Source organism: Pelecanus crispus, chromosome 9 (assembly GCF_030463565.1).
Source record: "Pelecanus crispus isolate bPelCri1 chromosome 9, bPelCri1.pri, whole genome shotgun sequence".
Lineage (NCBI taxonomy): Eukaryota > Metazoa > Chordata > Aves > Pelecaniformes > Pelecanidae > Pelecanus > Pelecanus crispus.
In genome coordinates this window covers 6950448-6975952 of record NC_134651.1, presented here as the reverse complement: position 1 = coordinate 6975952, position 25505 = coordinate 6950448, and the positions used below count along the sequence as shown (strand labels likewise).

At 41.4% G+C, this 25505-nt stretch overlaps 1 protein-coding gene across 1 annotated transcript in view; it reads right to left on the bottom strand.

Annotated features, from left to right (window-relative positions):
* The window catches only part of FNDC3B (fibronectin type III domain containing 3B), a 170780-nt gene that overhangs the window by 88028 nt on the left and 57247 nt on the right, over nt 1-25505 (bottom strand). Inside the window, 4 exon segments of the mRNA XM_075717148.1 lie at nt 7202-7271; nt 7273-7496; nt 9980-10223; nt 17910-17986. Coding sequence (XP_075573263.1) covers nt 7202-7271; nt 7273-7496; nt 9980-10223; nt 17910-17986 — 615 coding nt within the window.

The following is a 25505-nucleotide window of genomic DNA, read 5'->3' as shown; positions in this document are numbered from 1 at the left end:
CTACAGGGGTTGATCAGCATTGTGGAAAAACAGCCTTGGGGAAAAACTCCAGCCACCGTCAAGACGTTTTTAAGTCACCAGCAAGGTCAAATGAGAGCCCTGGAGCCAGATTACCCCACTCTGTACTCCATATGCCCCACACTTTCCTAGGTGGACTTGGAGATGTATTTCTAGCAGGCTAGCACACTTGGGAAGATTAGGGAGCTTCGACCGAGGTTTATTTTGTCGGAGCTTCTGCGATGAGACTGTAAAACGTAACCAGAATTGTGGTCACCTGTTCTGCCCCATTTATGCCTCAAAGCTGTGGATGCCCAGGAGACCAACTCTCAGCGCAGCTTATAACCATGCCTCACATGTATCCGCAGGCGCCCTGACGTTTTGTTTGCATTTGCAGTTAGAATAAGTCTGGATGAAACCAAGTTTGACACGTTTGTGTTCGCCTTTAAAATGAGCTGAGACTCAAGACGGGAGGAATATTGTGCCATTAATTTAAGAGGTGATGCTCCTATTTAGCTGATGAAGATAATATCTTATCAACAACTTCGGGTGCCTAAGTTAGGTAACTGGTTCTTTAGTCTTTCAAGATAAGTGCATAAAAATAGAGTGTGAATATCTCCTCTTTCCCTGCCCCAGCCCCCGCAGTCTGCAGGCCTCTGTGCTAATGAAGCACAAAACAGCCTTCTGCCGGAATGCAGCGATGTGGTGCGAAAGACGGTAGGACTGCCACGGCATTCAGGCTTCTCAGAAACTTTGGTCTTGTTCCTGCAGTACGGATACAGCAGGAAAACACCTCCATGCTCCCAACATTTCACGTGCAGACAAACTTTCATAGGCTTGTAAAATTCCTGGACATTATTTTGCACACAGCGGATTTCCGGGAAAGAGTTGGTCAAGATGCACTAGAAGGAACTACCCACAGGCAGCTCAAAGCAAGCAGAAAGCAACGGGTTTGGAGCTAGGCAAAGCAACGGCTGCGGGAGGCAGTACGTTAGCACTGGGCACGGACTTGCTTTTCAGCATCACTGGTCTGCTTGTGATGTTCAGCTTTTGCCTTTCTCCATCCCTGTGATTCTCTCATCCCCTGTGATGCAAGTCAGGTTTCAAGACAGTGGAGGCAAGGGAGATTGGTTTCTCTCCCTCAACACAGTGTCTTTCTTGGGGATGCTGGATACACATCTTAGCAACCCTTTTTGCTGAAGAGAAGACAGAAATTAAGCCTGATCTGGATAAATTCTTGCATGCATACAGACTGACACGAACTTGGGAACGTACTTTGCTTGAACTCTGCATAATGTCAATACGTTTCTAATATATTCATCAGCCTATATAGAGCTCGCGTTAAGTGGCTACTTTATGTGACTATTAGGTAAAATAGTCTTTGGTAAAGAATCTGCGTGGCCCAGCTAATGGAGCTGACTCTGGTACACAAAGGTATATTCTCAGCATGTAAACATCAGAAGTATCTGAAATTCACAACCATTTTGTTTTCTGGCTGGGTGAACAATTTCACAGCCCATTATTTTAGAGAAAATATAAAAGATAAAGAATGTTTAAGAAGTAGGCACATTTCCAAATAGAAACAAACAAAACCACAATCTCAGTCACGATGTGAGAGATAAGGTAGAGAGGCACAAGATTATCACATTGGAAATTCCCTGGTGTCACAAATTAACTGTGCTTTCTCAAGTTTAGACTAGTGCCCTAATTAATGCATCCTATTTCCTCTCACTTATTAAAACTTAAAGACAAACAGCATGCACACAACACACAATATGTATTTCTATTTAGATGTAAGTCTAAACAACTCAGCCGAGTAGCATTATTTGCTGAAACTATTAAAAAAAATGCAGTAGGAACAGTAATACTATTCATATTTCACATGTGATGCTGATCTATACGCACAAGATTCAACACATCTCTGTTTCCAGTAAATATTATGTTTCACATTTCATTACTTGGTATAACACTAAAATTCACATATCATGACAGATGTATTTTAATCTTCAGAGTGTTTTTTTCCATGTTTCTAATAAAATCACTGTGTCAGTTCTGACAGGTTGTTTCAGGAGACAATCTTGTTAAATCTCCTTATTCTATAGAAGCAAATACATTTAGGGAAACCAGGGAAGCTGCACTTACGTAGGGGTATTTTGTATGACAGCAGAAGACCTATTTATGACAAATTTTGTCTGCAGAACATTTCTACATTGGTATAACAAAGGTCTTTATTAGTATGTACCAAATCATCAGTTCCTGGCTAAAAGAATATAAAAGTTACATATATTGCCACAGCATTTCTCAGCCTCTCTGCTTACATGGACCAAGAACGATGAAACTACTCTTTTAAGCATTTAAATCTATAGGATATAGAGGTACAGATACGCATACAGCCCAATAAGCTTGCAAAACAGATTCAGGACCAAAATAGAAAAGAATTGACAGGATCTAGAATGAGTAAGTAGAGGAACTTCGCCTGGTTCCTGTCTGCGTTGAATCACAGCTCCCTCAATTTCCCTTTAATTCACAGGCTCGGGATTTAAAAAAAACTTGATACAATTAAAAAAAAAAAAAAGAAAAAACCCACGTTTCCTAAATATATTTAAATGTTATAAAGAAGAGAGGGAGAACAGGATAGGGTTGTATCACGAAAGCGTCAGCTCTATTTCTTCTGTACGTTGTCACCCACTCTGCACCGCGTACCAAGGGCTTGCAGAGCACGTCCCACATGGCTCAGGGACACTTGCTGGCCGTGTTCTTGCTAGCATCAGCCCAGGCTAGCCGTACCAGTCACATTTACTTCTTCACCTCAGAACTTCTGGTTTGCCAAGTTCACTACTTTTAAAACATTTTCAAATTAAAACCACCATAGTTAGAAAGTTCTCTTGCTAAGCCCATTTTCCATGTGTTCCCGACACATTCACCTCAAAGAAATGAGCACACAGAGTTAGCTGTGCCTCCTCAGAAATGTCCATCAGCATTGCAGGCAGGAATATGAGACATCCGAGGCAATGGTTTTCACCTTTGGGAGTACCTGAAGGCTGCTTCAGTGCATGAAATCAGATTTACAAAACCTCAACGATAGGAAAGCAACACCTTTGAGTTTTTAAGCTAGTTGTACACCTATGACAATGGTACGATAGAAGTTTATGATTTATCTATAGTCTACAACATCTAACTATTAATTAATTCCAATCTTTTTTCTCTCTTCTCCATATGTAACACATGCCAATTCCATGTGCGAGAAACCAGCTGCTCAGAGAAGTAAAGTGGACACCAAGTCAGTGTTGCTCACTTTGGGCAGCTGAAAAGCACATCTGCTTTTCAAAAAAAAAGAAAAGGGGAAAAAAAAAAAAAAGAGTCAGACAAGTTCACAGACAACAGGTCGACAGCTGGGTACGCAGAAGACCAGGCAGGCAGGACTAAGCCCTCTATCACGCCTGGCAGGTGTGGTGCTGGCGGAGGAGCAGGGACCGGTGCGCAGGATGGAGCCCGGCTGGCAGGCTCTCCCCCAGCAGCATCCCCATGACGACTGCTGAAGACAGACCATGGGGCTAGATGGACCTCTGCTCTGACCCAGTACGGCCAAACCTTCTCAAATCACCACAAAAAATATTCTTTACAGAACACTTACGTAAAGGTGCATGTGACCCCCCGCCCTGGAGCTGCCTCCCTGCCCAGGCCAGGTCTGTTTATTCTGGCACCCAGTTCCCAGCACCCACCCAGCTCCTGGACAGGATGCATATAACAATCCATCTCCCGCTTTCTACTTTTACCCATTTCAACTGTTTTAGTTTGGGCTATCTTATGTTCTTCAAACTTTAGTGAGGATTTAAAAAAAAAAAAAAAAAAAAAAAAAAGATTTTATTTGATTTGAAGGAGAAAAAAAGACGTTTCATTAGCAAATAGGCGAAAGCATTGTAAGAATGCTCAAAACTGCTTATTCCCACAGTACTTGCAGCCACACACAAACTTCTCAAACTACCAGATCACTACATGACCAAGAAGTGAACCACTGAGTGCATGAGAAGGAAGTGACTCAGACTGAAATTCATTAAGGACAGCATGAATGGGACAGGATTTCCGCTTACAGCTCTTTTTACATGGCGAGGCTCCTTTATAAAAGAAAAAAATAAAACAAAACAAAAAAACCAACGCCAACCTTGATCCCTCCTCTCCCATTCGTTTTTTAAAACAGCGCTGCAGAAAAGCTACAGCATGGATTTTAAATCAGAATGCCTGCAACGCACCTCCAAGTCTTCCGCCTGTACAAGACAGCAAGCATCCTACCACAGCAATAACTGCTAACTCTTCAGCCAATTATAAGCCAACGTTTTCCTTTTTTTTGCCTCAAAATGGCATATTTCCAGCATCCAGCATAACTAGAAACCTTTATATACAAGTGCACCTCCCACCATAAAGGCACAATGCTGTCAACAGAAAAGGCCAGAGCAACTGCGCTTAAAACCCCAATCTGAAACTGTAATTTCCCTACTAAAACGAGGTCCTGATGCGGTGGTACAGGGCCAGCCCGGGATAAGGGTGCATAATAGAAGTACCAATGCATTTTTAATGTACCACCATCCTGTACCGCGTACAGAGTGGCAGAGAGGAGCACATGCTGGATCCGCAATTGAGGAGGTGACTGAACCAAAAGCACTCCAGAGTCATTTACTTACTTTGGTTTAGTGCTATTAATGACGCTATCGCCCCATTTCTTCCACCGGTGCTGAATCAGCTCTTTGGAAACCCCCCGGTTCTTTTACTATTAGAAGGAAGTAAGTTATTGAAACACAGCAGAATTTGCCTTGAGCGCTTACTCAAATGTCACGGGCATAATACATGCAATGAGCGTATATTTTGATGGAAAAATATACCGCTAACTTAAATATCTCATGTCCCGTGATATATGTCATACCTTTTCAGGGAAAAAAGTAGAGTTGCCCTTGCGCTGTAGACTGAATATTTTCTTCAATATTAGACTTACAGTACTCTGTAACAACCTCAGTGCAGCCGTAGCAGAGATTGCTTGGAGGTGCTCCGTAAGGAGCAACACGCCCCTCAGAGAAACTACTACCGAGAAACGAGGAGCAGGACAAGCATTTACTTGAACACAGGGGCAGCAGATCCAAGAACAGAAACGCCTCTCTTCCACTTGCCCATTACGAACGCCACCGTGCAGATCCTATTCCTCTGCCGATGAAAACGGGCACTCAACTTGCCTTCGGAGCGGCTGGGACTGCCGGCACGCACCCAGCGCCGGGCAAGGCGCCGCCTGCCAGCAGCGAGCTCCTGCCCACGCTCCCAGCGCCGGGGCAGCTTCCAGTGCTTTGCTTCCGAAAAGCCCGGTCCCTACGGAAAGCAATCGCTATGCCATGCCGCAGCGCTCCGTACCGATGCACGCCGTTTTCTGCAGCAACCAGGATTCAGGATGTGCAAGCGTCTGCTCCGGCTGGGTACGGGGCTCCCAAAGCCCGGCTCCCCAGCAGGCGGCACGGCACCGTGACTGTGCCGGCGACAGCAGCTTGCCAGGAGCTGGCTCACTGGACTGCTCCGACATCCCAACACCCAAAATAAGCACACCAACTACCATTGCACAACCCTCCCCAGCCAGATACAAAATGATAAGCTACAAAACCCACCGCAATCTCAACCAAGAAATTCATGCAAACAAACCCATCGCCTCCAGTTCTCCCTCACCTTACTCTAAGTTTTACTCTAAATTCATACATTCCTACTTGTCTCTGAAGAGTTTTTTGGCTAAGTGGTTTTCTATATAAAGACTCTTATTCTCTATGTATTTTTTTATAGATATATATATAGAGTATAGTTTTTCCAGGCTATTCTGCCATTTTGGAAGCAGCCACACAGCACCATCAAATTTTTAACTATTAGCAGGCTTGAATCGATACACATCCACAAAAAGTGCGAGTTTAAACAGCTTTGCCACTTGTTGCTTCTGACACGTTCTTTTTCCTGGCTGTTCGAAACACGCTGTCATCTTAGCAGCATGAATCAAAATAACCAGCTGTTCCCAGATTGCTTTTAACTCTCACCCCACTTACCTGTATGGCCATGTTTGTCAGGTATGGCCGTGTGAGGCAGGTATCAATCAATAAATCCCCAAATAATTCAAGAAGAAACAGAGAAGGTAAATATAAAGTAGCAGCTACGATTAGAAGCTTATAAATATCAAGTGGAAGCTTATTTTAGGGCTTTGTTCGGTGAGTTGGATTTATCAGGAGGGTGAGCATTTATTTCAGTTACAAGTAAAAGTACACAGCCAACTAAATATACACAAGATACAGATAATGGCAAACCTATGTTGTACACCTAAACTCACTCGAGAGATTTCAAAGTGCGCTACACTGTAAATATCCTAGATGTGCCGCGTTTAAGCCTGCTTACTACTAAAAAGTTTGTTCAGCCAGTTGCAGTTGTAGCTGTCAACAAAGAGACAGGCAGAGAAGAGAAAAACTGAAAGGTATAATGGATTATAACAAGTTATTGACTTAATTTTAGGTAGAACCGGCCATGTGCAGAATGGCTTGTGATAAATGAGATCTAATTAGATGAATGACCTAATGTTTTATTGTAAAGTTTCAATTTTTTAAACGATAAGCCTCTGAAAATGTTGAAGAAAATTATTGGAAAAGTAGCCAGATTTATTTGACCACTAATTCCAATGGCTAAGATTAAGCAATTTCTTCTCAAATTTCTTCTGTTTCAACTAATCGTACTTTCATTGAACTTTCACATAAAGAAACTTGTTTTTTCAGCAATCATCTCTGAACTTTCTAATAAGTTTACTACATTTACCTAGGAGACGCAAAGTAGTGGTACCTAGTAGTCAGGTTTTGGTTACAGCTCAATTGTCAGTAAGGAATTTTGTGAAGTGCCAAGGTGCAAAATAAAACCGGGAACTTGTCCATAAAACGCATTTCTGATTCCAATAGATAAAAAGAGAATGATGCTGCATCTACCAGGGAGTAGTCGTGAAAGACGGGGAGGCAACCGGTTCGTCTTACAAAACAAATATAGTATAGCAAGCTCAACATTTATATTTAAGTTCACACTGTATTAACACTGTCTTTATGTGTGGGTGGTAGTGTTTTTTGGCATAGTTACTAGATCCATATACAGGCGGTCATAAGCCGGAAAGGTGCAATAAAAAGGAATTAAAAATAAATAAAACTGTCTTTACCATGTGGGTCTTGTTCATTTGACTTTGGGCTGCTTCTTGCTCTGCGCTCCGGTTTCTTTACTGCTGGAGCCCCCCCCGCCGCCGCCGCCTCCGCTGCTTGCTCCATTGTGGCTCTTTGCATAACCATTATATACAGTCGTGCAGCTGCCTATATGGCTTTTGTAGATGGATGAAGGAGGACTATTCAGACGGTTTTGGCGATCAATCTGCCTGTCTTTGAGTTTTTTGTGCTGTGGTTTGCTGTACTGATCTTCCCTGGTAATATAGCTGGACATCCCATATAGTGGTATGATTTCTGAAACGAAAGAATTCACCCACGTGAACTCGGAGCACCACAATCACTGAAGTTTTTCAGAAAACCAAACGGCTGACCATCTCTAAGTAAAACGATGCCAGATTTTCCTGGAGATGGGTTTTACAACAAACCAAGGGTTTTTTTTTTTTTTTTTTCTTAAAAAAGCTTTTCTGCAGGACTGATCAATTTTTTTGTATTATATTAAGTCTGGTCATTTGCTGTTTTGAGATTTTATAACTCTTTGGATGAGCACATACAAACAAGTAAAATACAGCAATTAGGGCGACAGTTCTTCCCTGCCTTTGCAGTCTTTATGTTTTGGGGACACAAATTTCAAGGAAAAATCCAGGGAGACTGAAATTTAGGAAAAAGCCTTCATAAGTTCACAGCAATTTAGCAGTTTCTTCCCCAGGGCCTGACTGGACAGAATAAGCTGAGATGCCCTGGTTTCAAGCTGCCATCACTGATTACATGCAATTTAACTTCCCAGTATAAATAGACTTCACAGTCATGTCAACTGCACCTGCCTAAGAAGAGAAGTGCAGCATGAAGTGGAAGCTTTGGGTAAGTAAAACTGTCTAAAAAAACCTTGACAAATATCATAAATATCATATGTACACTTCAGATACACTTCATTAAATACAAACCCCCTTCCTCCCTCCAAGAATGACTCCCTCTAACATAAGGCAGGTCAGCTTGCAGGAATCAGAATATTTTCTGCTTTTCTCTATAGTTCAATCCTCCTTTTTATGCTCCACTTTGAGTCTGAAGCTTGAACAAATTCACGCCCAAACCAACAGTTTTGCTTTTGTTCGCAAAATAACAATTGATACACAATATATTCTTTATATTTTTTCTACATCCATTCAGAAGTTATCGTACAAACTTCTGAAGCAAACAAGCACCTTAGCCAGCCATTTGAGGCCTTGTTTTTAAGTTGAGATTGCCATGTATACTGTATTACAATTTTCGAAGTTGTTTCATCTAGCCAGATTTTCTTTCTTTGTTCTTTCAGTGCATCTTGGCCTTCATCTTTCCTTATCTAGTGACACGATCATATTCATATTCTTGCAGCAACTAACTGCCTAAAACCAGCATGCTACAAACAAATGCAATTTTTTAAGTTACTGTACAGCAAATGGGAAATGGTGGATTAATGCTTCACCACTTCAATTATTTTAGTGTTACAGGTATAGGTCATTCCAGTAAAGCAACTAAGGATTTTTTTTTTTTTTTCTTTTTTAAGTTGAATCGGCTTCTTGGTATCTCCAGGCTACAGAAATATTCAACTTCTACTTAACTAGCAGCTCTATGTTCCCTTTGCACAGTACTACGTTTGCACGCAAGACTTTGTCAAGCAATCGGACAAACCGTCTTGTTCCCTTTACAAGAGGAAAGTCCCCCCCCTATGTATCTGGCTGGCTACACCATCCTGCTGGCTCCCCAAGCTTCCCACTTCCTTGCCCCCAGTATAATGAAGTTAAATGTCAGCTGTAAGGGTCCACTCCTCACTAGAAAATGAGGTCTGTTGGTCAACAGAACCTTCAAGAGGTAGCAACAAAAGATACCTCCCTCTCTCTCCTTCTGCCTCTTCCTTCCCACTCCAGCAGAAGCTCATTTCTGGTGATACGGCTTAAACATATTCTTTAGAAAGGGTCTTAACTCCAGGTAGTTCAGCAGTAATGTAAAACCGTGAATCCTGAACTGATTTCCACGTTAAACATCCCAAGTAGCTTTGCCAATTACTTTTTGGTTAACGCCCTTTTTCAGATTACACAAAGACTTCTCTCCAGGGTGGCAGAGACACAACAGTGCATAGTTCAGAGAGAAATATGCCCCTTTCACTCCTTTTCTTGCAATTATTTACTCATGGCCTGATTAGGGTTGCCATGCTACCCGGTGGTATCGGACAATGCTTTTCAGTGACTTACTGCACAGTCTCAACCAGAATAACAAACCGAAAATGCCTGTTATTTCTTGGAAAACCACGGCTGAGGGGCAGAAGGCACATTACAGCCCACAGGAAGCGGTATTCGGCTTTTCCCACTGGAAATGACTGCGGCAAGCCATGCTCAGATCCAGCCCTCCATATCCATCCTCATTCCCAAGCCAGGGACTGACACATTTTGTCTCTTGGTTTTCCGTACAATGCTGCATCATGACACAGCAAGAGCAATCAGCATGACTCATGTCCCTAGTTTGGAGCATGGGATGAGACAATTTTTCCCCACTGCATTTACAAATTAAGTTAAAATTGGTTTTGTTTCTGCAACCTAGTGTTGTGACATGGGACTGTCCCACATTGCTGCACTCTGGATGGCTACACTTCCCGACGTTTTCCTGCTCCGGACGTCAAAGAAGCTCCATCCATGTGGGCAAAGCCACTCTACAAGTTCTCCAATTAATTTCCACTCTTGGTTTAACTAGCCCTTAAAACGTGCCGAACACAGGCGTGAAATGCCAGTACCCTCCTTCCAGCTCACCTTGTTCTCCATATATTGTAGGGGGAAGATGATGCTGTGGGAAAAACTGTGGTGGCATGTCCCCAGGTCCAGTGACAGGAGGATAAAAAGCTGTATGAGAGTTGTGAATAAAATGGGGATGGTGCGTCAGGTATGGAGGTAAGTGATGGGTCGGAGAGATGGCCGAAGGATAGCTAGGAGGGTAACACTCCGGAGACTGGGGGGTAACCACCACCCTCCGAACGCCGGTGTTGTCTTCTATCACCTGGAAGGGAAGGCAGGGAAATAAGCATGTTATGCAGCATCTGAACCAAACATATTTTTAAAACAGCACTGTTTACGGTTTGTTCTCCCATCAGCAAATGGACGGTCCTTCAGTTTATTCATGAACACATTTCTAAAATTAATATCAGCAGAAGTAATCATAGTGGTGATGTGGCTTTTCCCGGAGACTCAGGTAGCCACACTAATCACTGGGAGACTTAGACTGCTGCTCGTGATAACTATGTGGGTAAGAGACAAAATAAATAACTTGTATTTAGGGAGGAAAACAATTGAAAAAGGAACACAAAGCACCAAAATAAGAGTACTCATTGGGACCTACCTTACCTTCTGCCCATAAAATTTTTACCACTGATTTTGACAGCACTCAGAGAGCATGGAGGTAGCGACGCTTGGAAATTAGCTGGCACTGCTATTGCCGAGAAGCTGCGTGTGTGCACAGAGACATGTACTCTGCAGGAACCCGTGTGTTGACACACGTTTTCGAAAGAATTGCTCTGTTCACAACAGGTATCTGTTCAAGGCAAATCATAGGGCAGAAGGATTTTTCTGCTACCGAGCTGGTCTTATACGTCCGTGCAAATCAGCTCTGGGATATGCATAACTTGGCCCCAAATGCCACAGTCAAAGCATGTAAAAACAGATGTAGGAAGGTGGAAATGTGCTTAGGCTGAAGTATCTTTTTCAGCTTATAATTTTTCCAGAGCTGTATTTCTGGAGAACAGTCAACCAGCCAAATTTCAGTCCAGACTTAGGAGCCAAGCTTTTCTTGAGGCTTATTCAAAAAACTTCTGCCATTTCTGGAACTTAAAAATACAACCGCATAAGAACAATCGCTATCCCTTTGATTCCGTACACTAACGTGCATAAGGTAAAAAAGCATGAAGGAAGCATAATTTAGTTTCATACAACAAACAGGCTGTTAAAAACCTCGTTTTTTCTAAACTGACTGACGACACGCAGATGGAATAATATGTGATGAATGCGCAGTATGGGGTAAGTGAATGTGCATCGAGGGCACCTGCCACAAGATGCTGCCACTCGCAGCTGACTGCCACCAGCGTTAGCTGGAGTTATCTACCCCCACAGCAGCACCAGCAGAAGAGACTCTGCTACGGATCCCCACGCTCCAGCAGCTCTCATCATATCATGGGGTCTTAGCCCAGACCACAAAGAAAAACTTGTTTATGCTGATACAGCCCGAAGCGAAGCAACGGCACGGGCACACGGTTGTTTCTGCTGACTCCGCTGCAGCGACAAGCCCTGTCTAAGAGGCAATGCCCACAGCCATGATGATAATGCTCCAGCAAACACAAGTCCATGCCTCGGGCATCAGCTGAGCAAGGTATCGCAGGGTAAAGCTTAACCAGTGTTAGCTGACCCAGTTCTTTCCCTAGGCTATGTGTGTGTGTCCTAAGGTTATACGAATTTACGCCTACTAGCTGCGGGCTGCGGCCACGGACTCGGACAATTCCTGTGGGTTGGTTGGCCGCCTACAAAAGAAAATTTTCTATAGAAAGTTAATTCGTTCACTTGTAATTGACATTTTACATTAAAAAAATGCGTTGCTTGCTATGCTGAATAACCAGAATAGGAATTGTTTAGCTTAACGTACTTGATCCTACTCTCTAAATTTACAACCTCAGTTAGCAATTTGTCATCTGCTAGCTTTAAATTTCGAAGACCTCACAGAGTCCTCAAAGGATGGCTGAACCTCAGAGATTCAGACTATCCTTCGGTGCAACTGCTGCATTTTCAGGCCTCCCATCCCTGCTACTGGTTCTACTTAACCGCCACAGCATCTCTTATCCTGGCACCAGGTCTGAAACCTGCACTCCAAAACCCAGAGAAGAGGAAAATCCTTTTCCATTTAGCACATATTTGCTAAACAGAACTACTTATTTAGGACTGTGTACAGAAACGTTGGACTTAACTCTCTTAGACTTGGATCACACTCTAATTTGGGATAGACAGTTCCTACATCCTGATGTGAAGAGTTTTCATCATGGCTTTAACTAGTCCAAGCCTCAAAGACAACTTCAGTCTTCCAGGTGGGTATAAGCTCTTATCTGTGCATCTAGACCACACTACAGGTGTATTTTGTGCCCTATAGAAAGATGAGTATGTTAAAGAACAGATTTAGACAGAAAGCGTGTACTCTGTAGCAGCAGGCAATGTAAACCCTATTTAAAATTATTAGGATTTCTCTTCCTGAACTATCTTTTAGAGAGCCGGAAGGAAAGCTCAAGAGTTCCTTCAAAGACCTTTTTGATGAAATTATCCTGCTAGATGAAACTATAAAATACCAGCAGTAGTGAGAGAAAAGCCAGAGATCAGGGGACAAGCCAGCCTTCCAAATGACTTTCATCAAAAAGCTAAGAGACTAATATTAATAGATTTTATTTGTTTCCTCCCAGGCCACAAATGCTGACAGCATTCTTGTTACTTCATGTGCACATGTTCCAAATGAACGCAGGAACACAGGGGACCTTGCAAAAAAAAAAAAAAAACTTTATTTCCCTATTCTGCAGGGCATTTTCTCCCTAAACTAGGAATTATAGATTCATATGTAAATTTCTGAAGCTGCACATACAATCTTCGAATATGATATTCTGTCCTTAACAGAACATAAAATTGGTAATCCCATGTGTTATAAATTATATGCATTAGGTAGCTATAAAAAACCAGCGCAGGTTAAGACTGTAAATATATCTGGATTTGTAAAACTTGCAGTGGGTAGATTATAGCAGTGCCATTCTGGGAGATGACACTCTTTCAGTTCATCAGACAGAGGAAATTAGTTTTGATCTACTAATGTAAATCACATAACTTAGCAGAGAGGTTAAACTTTGCTATTTAAAGAAAAAATCCGCAATTCTTTGTATCTGCTTAAAACCGTTTGTCACGAAGATCATAAATTCATCAGGCAACACACTGTCTGCTAAACTGTCTCTACCTCAGTGCCCAGAAGCAATGAAACCCTAATCCCTGTTGAGGTCTCTAGATGCAAGTGGAATATTAAAAGTAATTGCCATTACTAATTTTAGCAGTTTATATTTACAGAAAACAAGCATCTCTGGTCATTTAGCACCTCGAGCTAAACTTTCATTATTTTGTGTTTTTCAAACAGTTACTACCTAAATTGTCTTTTGCTGTTATTGTTTGTGCTTGCTGGTGTAATTGGCATGCCACCTCAGTAACAATATTATTATAGCATAGTTCTGTGTGGCTTTTTCCATATTTTAGGGAGCTTAATTGCTGAGTGAGGTAGATAGATGATCTTTCAGGAGAATCTGGATGAACATTACTCATACACAATAAAATTGCCTCCCCCATCGGTTGCCACATTTTGAGAATACCATTTTAAATGTTATTTGTTTTACATTAAAGATATCACTGTAGAATGAAAACTGAATCTAACTAGAGATAATTCACATACTCCAAGTACATCACTACTCCATGTTCTCTTATCTTTCTCCACTGGAATTTAATCCTACGCCCCCAGGAAAGAGGCAGGCATGTTAATTTTGCACAGGTAAACCGTACCTGTATTTTGTGAGTTCCAGTTGAAGGAATACAATCATTCTGTAACACACATGTTTACTGAATGGGTATAATATGGTAATACGGAATCAATTTCCATTTGCTTTCAAAAAAACCTTTCTTATTTCACTTAAACTTAGCGTGCTAGATTCAGCAAGGACATCTGGAGCATGGCCACTGGGTGGACCACGACCAATACTTTGGGAATTTCATAAACTGATTTGAAACTTCATTCATAAATCAATCCGTACCAGAAAACAGTACAGAATGAGCTCATCCGCAAGGAACTTGGATGTCAACATTTTATTTATTCACTTAATTTATTAAGGATGCCAATCCAAGTTCATGCCAGCCCTGGCAAGTTTGCATCGCTATCTTTGCCATCCGTCACGTACAAAGACGAGTATTAAATCTGTACCTTCAACCTGGAAAACAGACAGATGAACAACTGTAATGCTGGCAAGAACGTTGGGGTATTTTAAACCTAGAATGATACAGATCTTCAGGACCAATGCTCATGAACTTAAAAGGATCAAGCTCCGTGTGAGATCTGCACAACCTTCCTTGTGTTCGGAGCATTGGGGAGGGTCACCCGATTAAAGGATGACTCGAGTGATCACAGTCTACAAAACACACAGAGAAGCTCTGTGAGCAGTAAGCCGTACAAAAACCAAGAGTCTGTGGCTGAAAGCTTATGCTAGCCAAATGTGGTTTTGGAGAACACCTCCTCTTGGGGTACAGGATGTACCCAAGACCAAAACCCTGATTCCCAAGGATGTGATGGATTTTCTACCACTTTAAATGTCACTTGAAGACTTTCCTCTTTCTAGAAGTTACGCTCTAGTTCTGTCAAGTGCTATGTGCTTGATGCAGGAATGCTGAACTGCAGGACCATGGCTTGAGTTGCACAGTTCAGACTACATGACCCCAACGTTACCTCCTGACAAAAGGAGTCTTATCAGCTCCACGCACACTTCATGCTCCAACCAGTAAATGAGTCCTTTAACCTTAAAATATCTGTGGCAGAGACCACATATTAACATCTCTGTAAATAAATCAAAAGTGGAGTTTCATGCCAAATTTTCACGTCCAACTACACATGAGTAATTCCTCAAACTCCAGTGGAATTGCTCCAGGTTTATTTCAGAGAGAGCAGTCCTCAGCCAATAGCCCTAAGCAAACAAGTTCGGGATCGTGCTTTTTGATACTTCCATTGCTCTAGCTCTCCTCATTAGAACACCCTAAATCCTCCTTCCCTCCTCCCAAACAGACACCGTGAAAAGCAGAAGCAACAACCCATGAGGATGTCCCCAAATTGAATAGCTTAGCATGCAAATCATGATCTTTAAGCATCAGATGATGCTGACACCAGGGAGCCAGAGTGCTCTGGGAGCCAGGAGGCGGCATTGGGCCACAGACCCCAAGGGCATGTAGTCTCCGGTGGACATCCCAGCGGAGGGCATGGTCCCAGCCTGCCCCGCAGGACTCGTGCGGCAGGGAAGCAGCTCCATCCAAACTGGAATGGCCATTAACAGCTTGTGCCCAGCTCCTGGCAAGTCGTAGGAGCCGCTCCCTTCTGCTCCTTTAACATCCAACAACTGAAACCAAAATTGTTGACTTTGCAAGCATTTCATACAAATTTCTCTACCATGCCACCTTCCACAACTAACTTTCACAGTAGCAATATTGTCCACCAAGAGCACAGCAAGGAACTTTTTTTTCTCTTTTATATTTAACTAACCCTTAGCCAACAAAGAACTGCGGAGACGCAAACTCTGATCTGATAGTTCATATCTGCCAGAGATGCACAGAGGTTTGTCTGCTGAAAAAGAAATGCAAAATAACTGGCTGTATTGAACTAGTCTTTGAAAGTAAACCCATAGCATGAAAGATCTGAACCGGTGGTGTGTATTTGTCTTCTATTATTTCCCTGGATTTTTTCCCACCCTGGCTAAGCCTCATCATTGGGAACATCTCCTTAACATCAACAAACCCAGCTTCTAGTCGGGACTACTAATACGGTCCTTGAAGTCTAGAAATAGTGTCTAACTGTTTTTCCGCTGCTTCCAGCGGAGCTGATCTTGCAGGGCACACAACCTCCTGCCAATTTTTTGCTGATCATTTTCACAATACCAAAAAGGTAATGAAGCATCATTTCGATCCAGGGTTGCAATCACTAGTTAACTAATGTAATATTTAAGGCTAATACTCACAGTTCCAACAGGCTTGGCATAACAAAATGGAAAAAAAGATTTCATGCCTTTTTTTAATCGGCACCGTTACTTCTCCGCAGGAGAATTCTGTTTCCTGCCTGACTCTTAGATGTACACTTTGGGGTCAAATTGAACCAAAAAATCAAGTATATTTTGATTCATATCTCAGAGTGCATTAATATGCTTTATGGCCTTTCCCCTGCCATTCTGAATTTGTGTTCTCATTGTTTATCATAGAATAGAGTTTTTAACTATGAGGCAACAAACAAAAGCAAGAGCAAGTAAGGCAGGGACATTTATTACAGTAAGAACTAATTTGATTACTACACACTTTCAACTACTAGTTAGTATGAAGCAGTCTGAAAGGCAAGAGGCTTGCTTGTCACACAGCAGAACACACATTCTGCTGCCGAGAAGCAGCGAATACGGAGTTTTCTCCTAAAACTTTATAACATATTTCCAGCTCCTTGGAAAAATTTCTTCAGAAGAGGGTTGAGGGTTTTTTTGTTGTTAAGAAACTACTTAAAGGCTTCTTTAGAGGAATTGTTATGCTGCCCCACAAAAAAGCATGAGAGAGGAACTGGGTTCAGACAGAGATACAACTGGAAGATTTCATGACTCTGGTTTGGAAAGCGTTTCAATTACACCCAACCATTTATCTCAGTACAGGGGCCGAGAGGCATAAATATTTCACTAGTCACAAGGTGTTAAAGTTATTTCAAAGGAAAAGTAAATCTTTAAAGAATTCCTCTGTATGATATGGGCCAGTTTATTAAATTAGGTGAGCACGCGAGGAGTATTAAACAGCACTGCAAATGCTGTCCCAAAGCATACCCCAACCACCCACCTCGGGATGCTGGAGGAGCAGGAGGAAGCTGGACCACCCTGCCCTCTCTCCTAGCCTGGCTAACGACGTCGCCCGTACTTGAGGCATGTTTTCACTCTGTTCAGAAGTTAAAACACCACAGAGCGATTGCAGTATTTTGTGGGATTTAAGTATGACGCCATCCACAATTTTTCAGAATTACACAAGCTCACATGTTTCCTGGGGAGGGGAAGGAATTCCAGGATGTCATCCACTTTCTGCTTAACAAGATGTCATAACATATGTATCGAATGTTCTTATGCTATTCATCAAGGATATTTAAAATACTTTCTGTACTCTTAATAAAGCTTTTGGTCCAGTCCAGGTCTCAATGAAAGTGGTGAGATTATTGTATTTATTGTATTGTTCACAGCCATTCTGCCTTACGTCAGCCTTTCTTTTTTCCTTCCTTATTTCAGAAGGAGTCTAAGCTTTGCAGAAGATGGAAGGAACACAAACAATCTGGTAATCTGAAGTGGTTATTTACATAGCAGAGCAGTAGCTGTTCAAGAGTTCCAAAACCTACCAGCTTTGTGAAAAACTTTTTCCATTTTTTCCATAAATAGATAATTAAATCACTTTCGTTCTTGAAAACAAACCAAAACCCCCAGTTCTTGATATGCTGCAGGATTTCTGCTGGAAAGATCCAGAGGATCAACAGCATATTTTATAGCTACAGTGGCTCCTTCTCTCACTTCCACTGGTCTCCTACCCCTTCCGACTGTCACACTAGAACTTAAGGCATCACCTAACAATGTGGACTTCTCTCCCTCTCACAAAGGGAGTGAAGCTGCACATATAGGCTAATCTATATGCATAGCTTTTGCTGGTGTTAAAGAAACCCCTCTGGTATACATACCAGTGTGTGAAGGCGCACAGGCAAGCTCACTTGTGCAAACATGTGTGTGCTGTCAGTAAAGAACAGGAGTATGAAAATGTGTATTACCATTCTCATTAGTATTTCTAAATTAAACTTCAACCAGTAGACTTCTCTATATGGATCACTGCTATTGCTTTTATATACATTTTAATTCTTCAAGAAGCGTACCTGCGAGATATAACCGGGAGGCACATGAATAGGGGGAATGGATCCATTGGGTGACATCATGGGAACCTCTGCTGGTCCTAATAAAAAAAGAGAAATAAGATATTAGTTTTTTCAGTTAAAAAAATTGCACAATTGCTCAGAAAAGGCTAAAAATAACCTTATTTTTGAAGCCTGCAATAACAAAATGAGCAGCTCCACTAATTCCTGGTATATGGAAAATGCCTTGTGCCATCATTCTGAGAATAAGATCATTGTTCAATGACTTTACCATATATTCCGTTGAAATAATATTTTCATCATAAAACAGCTAAAACATAGACTTTATATTACCCACTGATCAACTTATACAGCATTAAGCAGTAACACAATATGTCCTTTAGCAGCCCACAATTCCTATATTGAAATCTGGTTAAGTTATTCTTGTCGAAGGCATGGGAGCAGGGAACAAAGCAGAAACTGTGCAGCCTGGAATTAGGCAGCTCCCAAGGAAAGCGTCCAATTGTAGCAAAAAAAAAATCACATATGTGAAAAACTATCTATCTATCTAAGAATGCACAAAGACCAAATTCATTATCTCAGCTATTCAGACTAACCTTGGAATGTGGTTATACAAGCAAGAAGCTTATGGTTTCCACTCCGAAATCCAGCCCTGAACATGCAAGTTCCATTTTGAGGCACTGAGTACAAGTATAACAAAGCAAGTGCCATAGCCGTTCGACTTTTGCAAACAGAGCCTCACAGCTAAAAGAAAGCGTCTAGATAAAATGGAAATAGTTCGCTCAATTGCTCATTGATTCAGCCATTAAAATCAGGAACATCACACAGAGCAGTCAATAAAATGAACCCCTCAAACATCAGACAGATGCTTGCAACGAGAGTTTAGTACTTTGAAAAAGAAGAATTAATTTAATTGCTTCCTTATTACATATTAAAATGTTTACGCTAACCTGTCAGTTAGCCCATTTGCCACAGGCTAAGAAAATAGACATGGTCAAAGTCCTGAGAAGAGCTCAGAGAGAACTCTGCTCCTTGTTATTGCAAATTGAATTGTAGCTTTGACTAACAATACAAAAGATAAATTCATACCCTTCTCTGATGGAGAAGCCATCTCACATCTCCAAACCATATCACATTCTAGGTAAGGAAGCTAAACACTAAAACATATGAAGGACTTCAGGCACAGATGGGACCTAACGGCCTTTAGGAGTGACTGCTCCTAAAGTTTAGACAAATATAATAAAATCCCCAACAAAGCGAGCCACAGCCTGTTGTCTGATATCAGGAAAACCAGTCCACATCAAATTATCAAAAAGTCATTCCCTATCCGTCTACATTTTTATACACCTCAGGCTGCTTAACATACAACAAGCAGGATTTCCCAACCTCTCAAAATCCAAGTTAGACACAGGAATCCATCCGAGTTATTTATATCTCCTCTGATCTTGGTTCATTTTCTCTATCCAGTTATTCACAGTCTAATCAGCACATACAGTTTTTACTAGTCACATCTAGATTTGAAATATGGTAATTTATCATCAAGTGTATTAAGCACATAGAAACGCCAAAGTTTAAATTAAAATACGTAATTTTAGGTGCGTGGTTCTGCTGCTCTTCATACTTCCCTATACCTAACTATATAGGGAACTCTACCTATACTAACAGCCCCAATAAGAAAAAAAAAAAAAAAAAAAAGTCGTTATTACTTCTCCTTCTTATTCAGCTCATATAGGTGTGTCCCCGCTCTTACTCTATAGCCCTTTCAACATTATTTGTCTCTTACCAGTTTTTTTTTTTTTTAGTCAATTATAGTCATAGTCAACAATTATAGTCAACAAATATAGTCAACAATTATAGTCAACAATTTTAGTGTGAGTGGAAAAAAATTCAGCACGAGCAGTAACCAGTTATTGGTGGGGAGCTGCCATCTAAATGGCTCTATTTAAACCCATCAAAAATATGAAGCGACAACTGGTTCAGAAGGAACTCCACAGAAATACTATTTGAGTAAATGTGTTCTCCCTATCAAAAAAATCTCTGCAAATGTATTTTGAGGAATATGGGGTTTATTTCTCTTTGAATCTACTTTGGTCTATATGCACCATCAAGTTTCACTCCACGATAAGTTGGACAGTGTATCTATAAGTAATGGCCAATACCGGTAAACACACAATGACACTCTTTGGGGGGATTCAATCCCCACTAGATTATGTATGAAGCGTCGTTCAGTTCTTCAGGATGGAACATGCCTGAGATTAGGTAAACAGAATAGTTAACATTTTTATGCGACTCATTCCTTGTCAGTGATTTCTCAAACCTGAAAAACTGCAACAAAAAAGTCATTATAAAATCAAAAATCCTAAGTTCACCACTTAAGTAGACAATAATTTAAATGTTACACATAAATGTTGCTTAACAGAATAAAGCTTTAATGTTTAACATGTTTCAGCCCCTCACCAAAACGCGATCTACTTACAGTTGTATTGGCCCTAGCCAGTCTCTCTCAAAAATAGGTACTCTGACTTGGAAAGAAATTTAAAAATCGAACCGTTTTGGAGTTTCTACATACAGACCAGATAGTCTCTATACAACAAATGAGAAACACTTTGCTCAGCATGCCTCATATCTGTCCTCCTAAACCTTGTGCCAATTGCTCATATGGAGTAGCGATCTACTTGCAGGAAGAAATCAAACTCCCACACCGATACTGTTGACTGTAACACTTCCATTCCAATAAAAAAAAATAATAATGTGTTTTATCATCAAAACGTGCACCGTGCAAGATGATTCTTAACCTTGCATATGACCCACAAACTGTTAAAGTCATTTGGATAACGGGTTTTAAAAGAATGACAGCCTAGTGATTTGCAGCTAGATTTGTTTCCAGCGTTTTGATTTCAAAGCTAGCCAAATGACTTTAGCATACATTATTTCATCTCTCTCATCAACGGTATCAAAACAACTTCAAGAGGTAGTGAGTAAAATACAGCCCCCATCTCCACAGCATGATGAGTCCCAGGAATTATTAAAGACTATTCTTGCAGTGAAACCATTCCCCAATTAACACTAAAACAAAACCATACATTCTGGGGTTTGCTGGACAATTTTTTTTTTTTTTTTTTAAATATTTTTGGTTATGTCAAGTGTTTTTAAACTGTTAAAAAGTGGACATTTAGAGAAGGATGTTCCTCAGCTGCTTGTATCCACAGGACAGCTGTAAGTAATGTGTCCTCTAGGCAATTAGAACCTCGCAAGTTTTAGCTGAAGCTCGTGGTTCAATACAAAATTTAATTTAAATGAGAAAGTCAGTCCATTCTCACATGGATGCTGTACACTGAAACGAGCTTACTTTCATACTTTTCGAACCTGTTAACAAACCAAGGCTGTCTCCTGAGTTCACAATGAAACCGAGCCAGAAGAGCTTTGGCCACCTCTGCTGAAGAGAGCCAGAGGCCAAATTCCACCCTGAGCTCCAGAGCACCTCCATCAGCTTCTGGAGGGCTGCCCCAAAATGCTGGGGCTGGCTGCATCCAAAACGCAGGTGCAAGGAAATGATTCCCCCTCCTCTGAAGTAAGAGGAAAAGCAGAGGAGCACCAGGCTGAAGGCACCCACGTCCATCAGCCAGGCAGGTGACAGACCACACTGGTCCCTAGCTGCAAGAGCACAAAGGTTTCATACTTCCAACACACGTTAATAATTAAGGGACAGTAAAAGAAGCAACTCGGTCTCATATTGTGGCAGAGCTAATTAACAGCTTGACACCCCAGTAAAAGCCTGTCCTCCTCTTCCAAGCCACACACTCCTTTCTTTTACGCTGCTCTGTCGCTCCTCTGACGGCGTGGAAGCTCATGTATTTTAACCATTTTAGACGACCAAACAGGTTTTAGCAAATCTACTGCCTTTTTAAAAAACACCTGCGCACGTAGTCTAACAAAAATGACACCAATTACTCTATTCCTTCTTGTATAATGGTTTATTGTGTGAAGCTGCAGATCAAAGCAAGTCTCCCTTCCATCTCCGTCTCCCGCTTCTCCTGCCAAGAGGATGCTTCTGTCATGGAGAGATTGTCAGTTCTTCTGGCCATTTTTACTCCTTTGGGAAGAATGTCACAATCTACTTCAGAAACTTCTGTCCCAAGGTTTTCAAGACTAATTATAGCCTTGGTTGCAATCCATGACACGGTCAAAATTCTTGTATAAAACCAGTTTTGGAATAAGTATGCTTTTTTCTTGTTCCTGACTGACCTTTTATGCGAGCATTAAAGATTGCTTTAGTTTAATTAGGTTTTTTTTCCTTAAATCATAGAAGCAAAAGTCTGGCATTTCAGCTCCTCCACCTATAGCAACGCATCTTTCCTATTTCTTTCTTTCCATATAGCATTATAGGGCAAAGAAGCAGTTTTACTACACTATTTTCCTTTCCTTAGTGCTTACAGAGCACTGCTTTTCTCTCTTCATTACTAAATTATGTCCACTGTAGAATATTTTTCACATCCAGCTCCAGCACATGGGCATATGTTTTACTCTGGGTTTCTACTGACTGTTTTGTGTAGCTTATTACTACAAGCAAAGCCTACCAGGCTTTGTGATAAAGTTCCCATTCTGAGACCAGTCACTGAAAACTCTCTGAAGTTCAGGAATTTCTCAGCCCTGTTTCTAGCAAACACATACCAACTTATCATTTCACACCACAACACCTGCATCAGCAGAGAAACAATATGAAATTTAGTGGTTTGGGCACTTTTACTTTGTAATTTAAGAATCCAGTACATTTTAGTAACAAGAACCTGCGGCGCTAGATAAGCAGAAAATTAAATCCAACCAGGTAAATGCATTATATGTTATAAAACTTAACAGTTAGAAGTAATCCATGAAAAAATATTATGCCTCCCTCTGATTCACAACAAGGCTGCTATCACATCTTTCACAGAAGGCACTTCTCAGGAAGTAAAGCTACGGAGCAAGAGGTGTGACGGAACGAAAAGGAAAGATAATTAAAGGGCAAATCAGCCTGCTTTGCTAAAACAAATGACCCAGGGCTTGCTGACCTTGGCTGGGACCCAAGGGTTTGCATTTTCACATGGATGAGCAGCTGTTCCGGAACAATTTCCTCAATGAAATAAGCACAAACAGGCTCCCTGTCGCTGTCAGGCACACGTGTCTTCTCCCTCCACTTGGTTATTCTCAAAGCAGCTTATGGACAAAAACAAGGTGATGACAAGGAAAACAAAACCAAAAAAAATCCTGGATCCTTCCATTTGTTTTCCTTCCTTTGCAGCAGAGGTGTGGCAAGCGTTTTTCCTAGCCTTGCAGCCACAGCCTAAAACTGCTCGGTAGCACAGGCTAATGGGAGTGCATCAGCCCACTTTATTACATCCTACTTTAAAGGTTTTTAAGAGCTTTCACATATAAATATCACCACGGTTTTGAGGTGCAACCTCTCCTAGACAAGAGCTAATTCAGATGCTAACTGAACTCTGCTCACATACGGTAAAAGGCAGAGGAAGAGTCGACTCCCATGTGTCTACTTAAGCTACTAGGACACAGGTCTTAAATTTGCTGCTCATCAAGATCCAAATACTTTGTCCTTAGATGAGAATAAATTTGTAGATTAGAGCAACTCCACATTAGAGAGAAAAGAAGCAGCAGCTTTTACAATATTAAGTGCTCGAGGGGGTAAAATGACAGCTTTAAAAAATACCTTTGGAGAGGTCTGAAATGTCAGGAAAAAGTCCCACCTATGCTGCCTTCAACCCGCCATAGACGGCATCATGAAAGGTACAATAAATAACGTTATCAATACAGCTTATCAAGGCACAGGGTTAATGAAAGCATCCAGCACTTGGCCATCCCCACGGCACCAGCTCATGTTGCCTGAAGAAGGCAACATACAGGGAGTTGTAAACCGCTTACCCGTATTTGTCTTTTTTTTTTTTAAGACAATCTCATCTACACGTAAGGATATGAATAAAAGAACGCCCACCACACATCCATGCATGTTGTCTGGCACCTCAACTGTTTATTTTCTATTCAGATCACAGTTTAGTAGTATGAAGTAATTCCTTCACCTTATAAGAGTAGTACAAAAATATTACAAAAACCCTTGAGTTTAATGGAAATGGCTCCATGGATTTCAAATGATCTTGGATCCGGCATCCGATGACTACTTAAATGCAGATGAAACATCCAGAAAGGTATCAGCCTGAAGTCTCCTGCACCTGCATGGTTTAGCCACTGAACAGAGTTACCTCAACCTGTACCTACAAACACGGGGTCTGAAAGCTGGGATTGAAGCACTTTTGATGTAGGTAAAATGCGCTGCTTAAACTCGTCTGCAACTTCTATGACTGCTTTATGTTTTTTCAATATCCTTTCCAAATCCTGTGACTACAGTAGAAGTCACAAATTATTACAGTCCTTTACCCTCCACCCCACCCCAGATTATGAAGTTAATTTGTCGTAAGGATTTAAAAATAATTAAAGTTATAAAAAAATACATTGGTCTCTCCGCGTTTCAGTGCATTATCAATATTAACATTAGACTGCAAATCGCATATATTTGATTTACACGTTCAGTAGTTGGATCTCACAGCCACAGGCCCTACAATAATATCCAGTCTCCAGTCTGGGTTTGAGTGATGTTTTCAACACGTGCAGACAAACTCTCTTAACCAAACATCAAACCAAAATACTCAGAAATCTGTGCCAAACGCATCAAGCGGACAGCTCCTCAAGCATTTTCTGGCTGATTCACATGACAGCACCTTTGCTGTTTACACTAAAGACCCCTGCAAACGGTTTATTTTACCTGTGTTTGCTACTTGACCTGCTACACGTAGCGGGAGGCTCAAGTACATTCAGTTTGGAGCTAAACAGCAGCACTCTATGCTTTAATGTAAGAACCAAGAGATTCCTACCCAGCAGCATGCTCTTTTGCAATGTGTGTCTCCCAGATGTTGTGCTCTGGTTTGGGGCATATTCTAGAAATAATACAGTAACCCATAAAAACAGGAAATGAACTAAAATCTATCAGTGGCACCGAACATGGCCTGTCCGAAGGCATCGCGGTACTACAAGCTGTTAGACAGAAGTACTGCTGCACCTGAATTTGGAGAGGGAGCTAGGTTAAATGTTCATTTTTATTCACTACAGAACTACGAATTAACAAATCTGCAAACATCAAACGTTTGACGTTTCAAACATTAAGTGCATTGCATTTTGAGATACTTACCTGAGAGCGTAAAGAATTGCCCCGCTCCTCACGTGCAAGACCTCACATGCCATCCTGCACCTTGGATTTTGGGTTCATCACACTTCACTAATTTAACAAGCAGAGAAGAGTCCAGACGAGGTCAATAGGCTGCTTTAGCAGCCTGGCACATCATCCCTTGGTGCATCAACAGCTTCTCCTCCTGCCGCGGGGCTGGAAGGGGAGCAGGAAGCGCCTGGGGACAGGGACATGGTCCTGCAGCGTAGGGCCAAGCTACGCCAGGGACAGAGCACCAGTAACTGGGATCTGCAGCACCAACGAGTAAGTGGACACGTTATGAGAAACTTTTGACAATCTAAAGCTCAGTGAAGTATTTAGAGAAGGTTTGG